This window comes from Triticum dicoccoides, chromosome 3B (genome assembly GCF_002162155.2).
Source record: "Triticum dicoccoides isolate Atlit2015 ecotype Zavitan chromosome 3B, WEW_v2.0, whole genome shotgun sequence".
Lineage (NCBI taxonomy): Eukaryota > Viridiplantae > Streptophyta > Magnoliopsida > Poales > Poaceae > Triticum > Triticum dicoccoides.
Window position 1 is genome coordinate 756,334,078 of NC_041385.1, and position 12,135 is coordinate 756,346,212.

Consider the following 12,135-nt stretch of genomic DNA (forward strand, 5'->3'; position numbering starts at 1 on the left):
GGGGCGAACTCTGGGCGGCGGCGGCGTCGTTGACGATGGGGTAGCGCGGTGGCGCGGGCTGGCGGCGCTCGCCCGACCCAGATCTGGACCCTTCGGGTCCCATCTGGGCCGGGGCGGCCCGGCATCGGGCGTGGCGTCTGCGGGGCTCTCGGGCGACGGTGGTGAGGTGTCCGGCTGGTGGCGGGCGGCGGCTTCGGCTGCCGGCGTGCAGCAGCGCCGTGGCTAGGGCTTTGCTGTCCCGCTATGGGCCCTGCCAGGCCCGGGTGGCCTGGTTTGCCCTGGCTGCGGCGCCCGGTCGGCAATCCGCATCGGTGCGGGAGGCAGAGGCCTCCTGCGCGATGGCGGTGGAGGCGGTTCCCTCCCGTTCGGCTCTGGTGCTCCCGTCCGTGCCATCTAAGTGCATCTCGCCTCTGTTTGCTTGTCCTCGTGGTGGTGCTCGCAGCAAGACGGCGTGGATGGGTCCAAGACTGTGGTGGCACGTGCTGGCGGGTGGCAAGACGGTGGTTTGGCTCCATTCTAGTGGGTGCCGGGGCATGGGGGTGCGGGAGAAATCTCTGCCGGCTCTTCCGGCTCCGACGTGGTGACGCCGGTGGGTTCCGCCATTCCTTCCTGAAGGGCGTCGGTGCTACCCATCCCCCGTTCCCCTTTTGCGTGTCGGGGGAAACCCTAGGACTTGTCCGGACAGCAGCGTTATTGGCGTCGCATTCCTTCTTGGAGGGCTCTTACAAAATTCACTCTGTTTCTTCCGCCCCCAGTGCCCTGCTCTGGTTAATTTGATCTGTTATTTAATGCAGTAGGAGGGCGCTGTTGCGGAGGATGGCAAGAGCCCAAGCATCTGATCTGGGACAACTTCACTCACGCAGGTAATCAACGAACTTGTCGGTCTCCGTCAGTTTTCAAAACAAAACACAAATATGTTCGCTTCTGATGGGTACTTTGTGATTTTATACACTCAAATTAGCCAATATTAGAGCAGGGTATACACAAATGAGAGAGTATATAATCAGTTGGTAAGCAACATGTCTTTCTATCCATTTCGCAAGGTAGCTAGGGCAAAGCCTTCCTTCCCTCTATCTCCATTGTTGATCCTGTGGATTCGCCTCTCCTCTGCCCACCGCTTCGGTGGTCGGCGGGGGCAGAGGGATCTTGATGTCTCGCTTTCGGCTAGTAGATAGGTTATGGTTTTAGCCCTTGCAGGGCGACACTTGAACATATGGTGTCTCTTATTCTTCGAGTCAGTCATCGGGCTTCGATCTTCCTCAAGTTCGTTCTTCGAAACGGATTAGACGGAGCTTCGGTGTGGATTTCTGTCAGCTCCTCGGGACAACGAGGTTAGGGTTACTTGCCATGCATACACGGAGGCAAGATTTGTAGTCAGGTTCCCTAGATTGATTCAAGGGTTCAACGACGACGATGACGACGACTGTGGCTCCTGGGCGTTGCTCCTAGAGCCACATGCATAAAGACTTTCTTGTCTGTCCCCGATAAGGTTATTTCAACTTTTGTATCAGAGAGCCACTGAGGAGCGTCAACGGCAAGGTGATCCAGGAATATCAATGTATCTTTTGTTATTATATGTTTGAAGTGCTTTATACTTCTGTAAACTTTTATAATACTCCATATCCTAATGTTTTTTGGCAAAAATAATTAGTTGGTGGAGTTTGAAAGTAGAGTTGGCTTTGCCAACAACCAATCCGACAACTTGTTGACATAACGTGTCACGGTTTCTTGCGCACTAGACCACAAGTAGGATAGGATAGGAGCGTACCAACCGTATAATTTCCCGGGAATCTTTGGTTTCTTAAACTTAATAATAAAATCAAAAAAGAAAAGAAAAGAAAAGAAGACAGGACAATAACCAAAGACTTGACTTCCCCCCGAGGTGCCTTCGGAGAAGAAACAAAACCACGGACCTGCAGCGGGTCAAGGTCTCCTCCTCCTCCTCCTCACACCACGGAGCTCCATTGCGACCAACAGGTGCACACACGCTCTTCCTTATCTTAGCTTAGATTCCGTCTCTGCTGGGAGGCCTCTGGCCGCCCGGGCTGCGCAGGCGCGGCGGAGGAGGCCGCACTTTGTGCTCCTGGATCTGGCAGCCGGACCTAGGTTGTCGCGTGGAAATGGCAAATCCAGTCCCCGTATCAGGGTGACATGCCATTCTGATCCGATTTCTGCTCCTGAGCATAAATAAATACTCATCCCCTCTTCTTCCATGCTGCAGAGTCAACCAACTATCTCCTGATGTGATTGTCAAGTTTCATCTTTGGATGAGAGCTGTGTCCCCCGTGCTTGTTGATGCCAAATCGCTAACCCGTGGTCAATCTTTCCTGTCAGTTGCGCACGCTGCTCGGCCCCCAACCTATTCTGCTTGACTGACTGAACAGTTGTTTTGTCACCAGGTAATGATTTTGATTGTGCTCAGTTTCCCTCAAAAAAGATAAAAAATTGATTTTGACTGAATATGCACCATGTCAGATTAGTTCATTCACAGCTTGCAAGTTTCCCAACACAACTAAAATCGCATGTTGAACAACCAACTACCTTCCCAGAAACCACATACCATGTAATTAGCACTCTCCTTGTATAATTATTAGTACCCTCTCCTTCGAAGAAGCACACTTCTAGCATTTTTCTGACCTGTATAACAACTGCAACTATTTTGTTCCATAATAAGCATTAGAGTTGCATAGTTGATACAACTATATTCAAGTCAAGAGTGTCAAGTCATGCAAACGTGCGTGTAGTACTATGTATTAACATGTCTTAAATCTTTCCTTCCTTCATGCTACGGTTTATCAGGCCCATGAGCAAAACTCTATATCTCTTTTCTTATCACGGACCCTGTTAGTACTTTTGTCTGATTATCTCAGTGTCAGTCTGTCAGACGACAAAAAGTGTTGATTATACATATTTATCTAGTACTGGTAGTACATTGACACCAGGTATCTTCTCCCATGATACATTAATAAAAAAAATTCTTAAATATCAACAGAGCTACTCGTTCCATCCATGCACGAAACCAGTGGAGTAATGTCAACAAACCTATAAATTTTCAGTTCGAAAACTAGTGGAAGTAAAACAACCATTGGAGAAAGTTTCTCTCTGTTCATACAAGCTAAGCTAACTCTCGACTTAATTTTCTTGGATGAAATTGGTTATTGCCCCATTTAACATATTGATCTATATTTATTTTGTTCAGGACAAATGGCGGAGGCGGTGCTCGTTGCTCTCGGAAAGATTGGGAATGTCTTAGCTGATGAAGCTACCAAGGCTTTGCTGGCCAAGCTGTCAGAAAAAGTTAGTAATCTGATTGATCTGGATGACAAGATTGAGGGAATAGCGAAGCAATTAAATACAATGAAGAACGTCATACAGCAGATAGGCACGCCGTACCTAGCCGACAAAGTCGTAAAGGGTTGGATTGGGGAGGTGAGGAAGTTGGCCTACCATGTTGAGGATGTGATGGACAAATACTCATATCACTCTCTTCATGTGGAAAAAGGGTTTCTGAAGAAGTGCCTCAAAGGATCACATTATGTCCGGGTTTTTAGTCAAATTGCCGATGAGGTAGTCAAGATAGAGAAGGAGATAAAGCAAGTTATCGGACTCAAGGAGCAATGGCTGCAACCATCCCAGCTTGTTCATGACCCGTGCACTGAGATGGAAAGACAACGGTCCCAAGATATCTTCCCTGAACTTGTGAAAGATGAAGATCTTATTGGAATTGAAGATAACAGGAGAATGATGACTGAATGGTTGTACTCGGATGAGATGGAGACTACGGTGATAACGGTGTCGGGTATGGGTGGGTTGGGAAAAACAACCCTCGTCACAAATGTGTATGAACGTGAAAAGATCAACTTCCAAACAAGTGCGTGGATGGTTGTGTCTCAGACCTACAGTTTGGATGCTCTGTTGAGGAAGTTACTCGAGAAGGTTACCGAACAACCATCATCACCTAACATTGACAGGATGGATGTGCATGACTTGAAGGAAGAAATAAAGCGAAAGCTTAAAGATAGGAAATGTTTAATTGTATTGGATGATGTCTGGAACAAGGAAGTGTACTCTCAAATGCGAGATGCATTCCAGAATTCTCATGCAAGTCGCATCATCATCACAACGCGGAACAATCATGTTGCTGCTGTTGCTCACTTGACACGCCGTATCGTTCTCAAGCCTTTGGGGAATGCTCACGCATTCGAACTCTTCTGCAGGAGGGTCTTTTATATCAAGAAGGACCATGAGTATGAGTGTCCCAATCATCTCATGAAAACTGCTAGGTCTATAGTTGATAGATGTCAGGGTCTGCCACTAGCAATTTTATCAATAGGTGGTGTTTTGTCTTCGAGGCCACAAACACAATACTCTTGGGAGCAGATATACAATCAACTCTCAACTGAGCTGTCGAAGAATGATCATCTCCGGGCAGTTTTAAATCTGAGCTACCATGACCTATCTGGAGACCTCAGAAACTGCCTTTTGTATTGCAGCCTTTTCCCGGAAGACTACCCGATGTCACGTGAGAGCCTTGTGAGGCTGTGGGTTGCAGAAGGCTTTGTGTGTAGCAAAGGAAATAGCACCCCGGAGGAGGTGGCCGAGGGAAACCTGACGGAACTGATATACCGCAATATGCTTGAAGTCAAGGAGACAGATGAACTGGGAAGGGTGAGCACCTGTACGATGCATGATATTGTGCGAGACCTGGCTCTTTGTGTTGCAAGCGAGGAGCAGTTTGTATGTGCAAATGATTATGCCACATTGATACATATGAATAAGGATGTTCGTCGTCTGTCATCATGTGGATGGAAAGGCAATACTGCACTGAAAATTAAGCTTCCCCGTCTTCGAACTCTAGTGTCAGTAGGAGCAATTTCATCCATGCCTGCCATGCCGTTCTCAGTTTCGTCAGAATCCAGCTACCTGACTGTCCTCGAGCTACAAGACTCTGAAATCACTGAAGTGCCGGCATGGATAGGTACACTCTTCAATTTACATTACATTGGCTTACGCCGCACCAAGGTGAGGTCACTCCCAGACTCTGTTGAGAAACTATCGAACCTGCAAACTCTGGACATCAAGCAAACTAACATAGAGACCCTACCAAGAGGGATTGCTAAGATCAAGAATCTACGGCACCTCTTAGCTGATAGATATGCTGATGAGAAGCAGACGGAGTTTCGATACTTTGTCGGAATTCAAGCACCGAAAGAACTGCCCAACATTGAAGGGCTGCAGACTCTTGAGTTCATCCAAGCGAACAAAGACTTGGCTGAGCAGCTGGAGAGAATGGTGCAATTGCGAACTCTGTGGATTGACAACATAAGTTCTGCTGAATGCGCAACTATTTTTGCTGCCCTGTCAAATATGCCGCTTCTTTCCAGTCTGCTTCTTGCTGGAAGAGATGAGAACGAGGCACTTTGTTTCGAGTCCCTCCAGCCAATGTCCACACATCTCCACAAGCTGATCATCAGAGGGAAATGGGCCAAGGGAACGCTGGAGTGCCCGATATTCCGCAGCCACGGAGAAAATCTCAAGTATCTAGCTCTAAGCTGGTGTCACCTTTGGGAAGACGAGGATCCACTGGGGATGCTTGCACCACACTTGCCAAACCTCACATATCTGCGGCTCAACAACATGCGCAGTGCAAACATTTTGGTTCTTTCTGCAGATTCCTTCCCTCACCTGAAGAGCCTTACACTGAAGCACATGCATAATGTCAACGAGCTAAAGATCATCGATGGCGCCCTTCCGAGCATCGAAGGTTTGTATGTCGTGTCATTGTCGAAGCTGGATAAGGTCCCTCAAGGCATTGAATCCCTTAGTTCCCTGAAGAAGCTCTGGCTGCTGGGCTTGCACGGGGGCTTCAAAGCTCAGTGGGACAAGAACGGAATGCAGCAGAAGATGGTGCATGTTCAGGAGCTTCGTGTCTGAATGTGGCACAGCGGTTCTTTCTGCAGTGGCTTTAATCATTCTGGTATGTTATAATTATTAAGACATCATTTGCGAGCCTTGTACTTCTATATCGTGATACGATTTCTGTTTTCAGGAGGCCCTGTATTTCAGTTTGATGCTGTAATACTGATTTCAGGAAACAGTTGTGTCGAACATGTGAGAAAACAATGTTGTGGAATTTGTTTACCTTGTTGTTAGTAGATACCGCCCGATCTATGTTTCTGCTGCATCCTGGTTGTCGTTCTCGAAGAGGCACATCCTCGACCGATACTGATTTCCGTGTCCAAGTGAAGCCCCTGCTCGAGTTGAGAGTCCGAGAGGCGGGATTTTGTAGGAGCTCAACTCAAAAACTGCTGTGTTTTATGTGAAGAAAATGTTTTTTTTAGTAGCAGTTGTTTTAATTCCGGTTTAGGCCGCTGCCTGGAGTTTGTACAGCTTTACTGATCCTTCATAGGTTGTACCCTGTACATCAGTAGCACAAATGCCAAGCCTGATCACCGAGTCTGGAGTTAAGCTCTGGTCAGGGGAAAAAAATGCCCTTTAATTTCTTAGTCCTCTCAGGTTGACTGGGGAGCTGTTCTTTGACGTAATGCCCATGAAAAAGAGTTTCATAAATTTTATTCGCCATGGCAACACAAAAGAGCCGCTTCGGTGCATCCTCTAATCGAATCAACGGTGGAGAGTAAAACATACGCCTAGATATCTTAGGTACACTGCCGATGTGCATGTAGGATTATTAGACACTTGTAAGCACAAGATTATCTCACCACCCGTCCATGTGCTTCAACAGTCGGATTTGATGGACACACGTGGTTTGGTCACTCGTTGCTGTCAAAAAAGTAATGAGAGTTGGGGACCGTTTGAGCAGGCAGGATGAGCGATAAGCTAACCTGTCATGGCCACAAAGGCACATATCATCAGTACAGATACAGACAGGCCGCTGCCATGGCCTTCTTCTTCGTCTTGCTCCTCGCCGCCCATGGCGCGGCCCCTGCTCTTGGCTTCACGCGGAGCGACTTCCCGCCGGACTTCGTCTTCGGCGCCGCCACCTCCGCGTACCAGGTAACCGTGCATTTGTTTCCCTTGGTCAGCTGGTTTCTCTGTTAATTTGCTCTGTTTTTTTATGCAGTATGAGGGCGCCGTGGCTGAGGACGGCAGGAGCCCAAGCATCTGGGACACCTTCACTCACATTGGTAATCAACGAACTTGTCGGTTTTGTGCAGGTGTTGATCAAATCTGTTTCCAAAACAAAACAAAATCTGCTTGCCTCTGAATGACAGGGAAAATGGCGGACAAAAGCACAGGGGACGTCGCTTCTGACGGGTACCACAAGTACAAGGTAATCACGGTGAAAGTTTACATGGCCGACATGGATGATAACCTGAACATTCTGTGGAAGGGAAAAAAAATGTCCGATTGTTGTTTGTTTCAGATTATACTAATCCTGGGCAGTATCATCCGACATTTCAGGATGATGTCAAGCTCATGGCTGACACTAACCTGGAGGCTTACAGATTCTCCATCTCCTGGCCAAGGCTTATTCCAAGTATAAAAGCTTTCCACAATATCTCTACTGCTGTATAAAATGAATTTGCACGGACAATAATAACTGATCTTTGGCTTGCAGATGGGAGGGGAGCTGTCAATCCAAAGGGGTTAGAGTACTACAACAACCTTATAAATGAGCTGGTGAAACATGGTAAGCTTATTTAGAGTAAAATAGCTTATAAATTCGAATATACTGACAAACTTTTTCATCTTTCAACAATATACTACTCCTTCTGTAAAGAAATATAGTGATCTAAACACTCTTATATTTCTTTACGGAGGGAGTACATGAGAAGCTGCGGAAATCTACCATAGTTTTCTAAAAAATATTCGTTCCTTTATTCTTCACTATCTGAACCACAATGTCCTTGCTGTTTAGGGATTCAAATCCATGTGATGCTTTACCATCTCGATTTCCCGCAAGTTTTGGATGATGAATATGGAGGATGGTTAAGCCCTTGAGTTGTGTAAGAACCTGTAATTTTTCCATTGTGGTGATGAAATTTCTCAAAATCTGAAATTGATCAACCTTTTTTGGAATTTAGATCATTGAGGTCGTCTATGCAAAATTATGTGCAGATAATTGAATGATCCCTACTTTCTCAGTTACATATTTCCTAACAGGTGGTACTGCAAAATGCAGGGAGGATTTCACGGCATTTGCAGATGTATGCTTTAGAGAGTTTGGAGACAGGGTTTCCTTTTGGACTACGATCAGCGAACCTAATGTCGTCCCAGCCGACTCTTACGGTAGTGGAAAATTTCCACCCGGGCGTTGCTCTGATCCTTTTGGGCGAACAAAATGTACCGCGGGGAACTCAACCGTGGAACCGTACATAGCAGCTCATAACATGATACTGGCACATGCATCTGTTACTAGACTTTACAGAGAAAAATATCGAGTGAGTTATCTTGTGCCAAATATTAACAACTCTTTTTTGCCGGCAGATTTAAGTTGTAATCTAAGATTAATTTTGAAACACTAGTATTGTCAAACCAATCCAGAAGAAAGTACTTGTTAACTGCATAATTTACTACGGAGTCTTCATGATTGCAATTTTTTTGTATAATATTATATTTTCTATGTTTTAGAAACAATATTTGTATGCTAACAAAAATATTCTTGTGTGTAGGCCGTGCAAATGGGAGTTGTTGGCATAAATGTTTACTCCCATTGGACTTATCCTTTGACGAACTCTACTCTTGATTTAGCAGCAAACAAAAGATATCAGGACTTCCTGTTCGGTTTGTATGCTGTTTTGACTCTTACCTTTGCTTCTAGATTCTGAAATTAAACGTGTAACAAACATGCAGCTAACCAATCAATTTGTGATATTTCGTAGGATACTAGAACCCTTGGTGTTCGGAGATTACCCCCGAGTGATAAAGACGAATGCTGGTTCCCGCCTTCCATCCTTCACAAAACTACAATCTGAATTTGTCAAGGGTGCTATTGATTTCATAGGAATAAATCACTACTATTCTGTCTATGCGAGCGATCGTCCTCTAAAGAATGGTGTTCGCGACTATGCAGCAGACATGTCAGTTTACAAGAGAGGTAAGAAAATTTTATATTTGCATTGGCGTATTGCTCCATCATTGTTCATGAGTTTAGCGGCTAAAATTGGGAATTTGACTCATTTATCTAACACAACTTGTTAAGGCATATAGAAATGTTTGTTTTTTGCGATGGGTGATAGAAATGTGTTAACAGATGTACTGACCAAATAGTGTATCGAAGCTTTCGAAACATATACTAACAAGTTATTTGCTTCTTTGATGCAGCTTCTAGAACAGACCCGGCAGTAAGTGAGGTAAAGTTTTCCGATATTGACTGATAAATATGCTACTAGCTTCAGCTGTTTTGGACATAAAGTATAGGTGAATTAGGAATTCTGACTCATACAGTAAGCAAGCAATCTTAATTGTGCCCATTTTGCGAGCTGTGACAAAAAGATGCTACTACTTTTTATTTTGAATGCAGGATGTGCCAACAGCATTTCCAGATGACCCAAAAGGATTACAATTTGTGTTGCAGTACCTGGCAAAAGTCTATGGTGACCTGCCCATTTATGTCCAAGAGAATGGCAAGTCGATCTTGTTTCTGATCACTACAATCTCCAATATTTTTATCAAGCTCTCATCTTAAATATCCGATTCAGTAGAATTTGATAAAATTATGTCGATGTGTTATGCTTCTAGTCCATTCTGTCTGATGAGACCTGTCTTCTACCACGTCCTTCCTCTCTACAGGTAAGGCATCTACCAACGACACTCTCGATGACACTGACAGGGTCAAATACTTGAAGAGCTACATAGGGAGCACACTGGCGGCATTAAGGTTAGTCATTCAAACAAACCCACGAGAAATGCAGTTGCAGGCACTGTAGAATTTTCAGGGCTCAGTTACCATGATGCGGTTTTCGCTCTGCAGAACCGGAGTCAATGTGAAAGGTTACTTTGCGTGGAACTTCATGGACATGTTCGAGTTCCTCGCAGGGTACAATACACGGTACGGCCTGTACCGTGTCGACTTCGACGATGAGGCGCGGCCAAGGGAGGCCAGGCTCTCTGCTTGCTGGTACTCCAGCTTTCTGGAAAACAATGGCATCCATTTTCGGAGCGAGCTCGATAATAAAGGATCCCATGCTCAACAGTGAGTTATATAATCAGATAAATTGAGCTGTTCATTAATCTAGTCCCATGCATGGGGAAACACTGGATTCATCTGGGTGAAAGGAATTGGTGTAAGTAAATAATTTGCTTTTTCTATATGTATGATGGGAGTTAATTGCAGAAAACGACCAGATTTTCAGGATACACAGGTTCACAGATTTGATACGAAACCCCCCTAATTCTCAGCCTAATCATTTACAAAAAAAAAAACTGGTTGGTGGCTTTGGCCCATTTGATGACGATTATGGCTTGTGGGTCCTGCAAAAGCCGACGTGGTGTAACGGCTCGCGTTAGATGGGGTTTGAACTAATACTAGAAGGGTTGTGCACGCTTTACTGCAAGTTGGTGTTGTTGGATTTTCAAAAACAAAAAGTCCTCTGTTTCAAAATATAAGGTGTATTAATTTTTTGAAAAGTCTTAAGTTTGATTAATTTTTCAGAGAAATATACCAATATACGTAATATCGAACCAGCATCATTAGATTAATTATGAAATGAATTTAGTATTGTGATGTCGATAGTTTTGGCTCTGAACTTGGTCAAACTTAAAAAAAATCACTTTTTAAAAACTAATACACCTTATATTTTGGAATGATGGAGTATATGGTTTGGCGGGTGGGGGAGACGATGGAGTGTGTTTTTTATTTATTTATAATGCGGTGTTATGGTGGGTCTTCATAGTGTGATTCAGTGTTATCTGCTAATCAATCCATATAGCGTGGAAATTTTCCATGTGGGTGGCTGCCATCCCGTCCGCATGAGCTCGACGTTGCGTTCCCCTTCATGTACAAGATGAGTCTGTCTGAGTGGAAGCTGTCGATTCAGCCGTAGGATTTCGATGCAGCCCACCTAATCAAACTACCCTAAATTGCATCCACAAGCCAATCAGGACCTTAGAGTTCGGATGCAATTTGTATCAGGATCAGGGACAAATAAAAGGAACACACATGTAACTGAAATAAAGGTAAGATATATTGCAATCCGCCCTTTATTTATTACTTGTAAGAATCCACATTCACGAATATAAGTTAGAATTCATATGACATTTAAAACATAGCCCTGGATGCTGGGTACACACAATCAATTCTTTTCAAATAACTCTCCTGTCCAACATGGTGTGTATGGAAAAGAATCTCCTACACTTTGTAGACGTAACTCGCCCAAATCTTGAACATTTGAGCTACACAAATGATAAGCAACCACTCTTTTTCTTGATACCCACAAGAAGGCAATCTCTTTGTATGGATGGAACCCAAGGAAATAAATATCTCCATGCATATACTCACTTTCAGCATTATCTACGCCCTCGAGAACAGTAGCCTTGTCAAAGTCCTATTCAAGTTTATCTTCCACTAGTGGTTCTTCACCATCTCTATTGCAATTCCCTTCATGCAAGCTCCACGGCCGAGAGTTTTCAACACGAAAGATCCAAGAAAATTTTGCTACCACCGGCAAAAGGCTTATGTCAATCTTCACTCGCCACTTCATTTTACCACATACTTGGGTAAGCAACCAAACCTGAAGTCGGTATGACCTACAATTACGGACTAAAGCGCAATAAACCCCCTTCCTTGATTTCCCTAGATAAAGATCAGCACGCTTGGTTTTACTGCCTGTTGGCGATTTAATCACTTCATACTTTCCATGGGATAAGGTTATGCTGCAATTATCAAATGGAAAAGAGAACATATTAGGATGGGTAATACGATCGATGAGTTTCAATAAAAAAAACACTAAAAAAGTAAAACCAAAATTAAGTGAGCATGCATGTTTAAGGTGGTGAATGGATACCGCATGATGGAGTCATCTTGACAATGCACATAAAGCGCTCCTTGCTAGTAGACGGTGTAGCGATGCTCTGGTTGCCAATCCGACTGCATGTCGGCAATGGTCCCAGCCGCCTCCCCTCTCCGGACCAACGAGTTCTCTCCCATTGCCATGTCCTTGAAGAGAAGAC

At 44.6% G+C, this 12,135-nt stretch overlaps 1 protein-coding gene and 1 pseudogene across 3 annotated transcripts; both read left to right on the top strand.

The window, feature by feature from the left end:
- The first annotated feature begins 1,906 nt into the window (after positions 1 to 1,906).
- On the top strand, positions 1,907 to 6,359 carry LOC119278299 (disease resistance protein RPM1-like). 3 transcript variants are annotated; one of them, XM_037559660.1, is made up of 4 exons: positions 1,965 to 2,106; positions 2,222 to 2,399; positions 3,200 to 5,977; positions 6,050 to 6,359. In XM_037559660.1, exon 3 carries the CDS (start codon positions 3,205 to 3,207, stop codon positions 5,932 to 5,934), a length of 2,730 nt encoding a protein of 909 aa, XP_037415557.1. In that variant the 5' UTR covers positions 1,965 to 2,106; positions 2,222 to 2,399; positions 3,200 to 3,204; the 3' UTR covers positions 5,935 to 5,977; positions 6,050 to 6,359. The 3 variants fall into 3 exon arrangements, with proteins under 3 accessions (XP_037415556.1, XP_037415557.1, XP_037415555.1); XM_037559659.1 differs by having other exon boundaries at positions 1,907 to 1,977; positions 3,200 to 6,359; XM_037559658.1 differs by having other exon boundaries at positions 3,200 to 6,359.
- Positions 6,360 to 6,824: 465 nt separating this feature from the next.
- LOC119278301 lies at positions 6,825 to 10,321 on the top strand (annotated as a pseudogene).
- Positions 10,322 to 12,135: the final 1,814 nt, after the last annotated feature.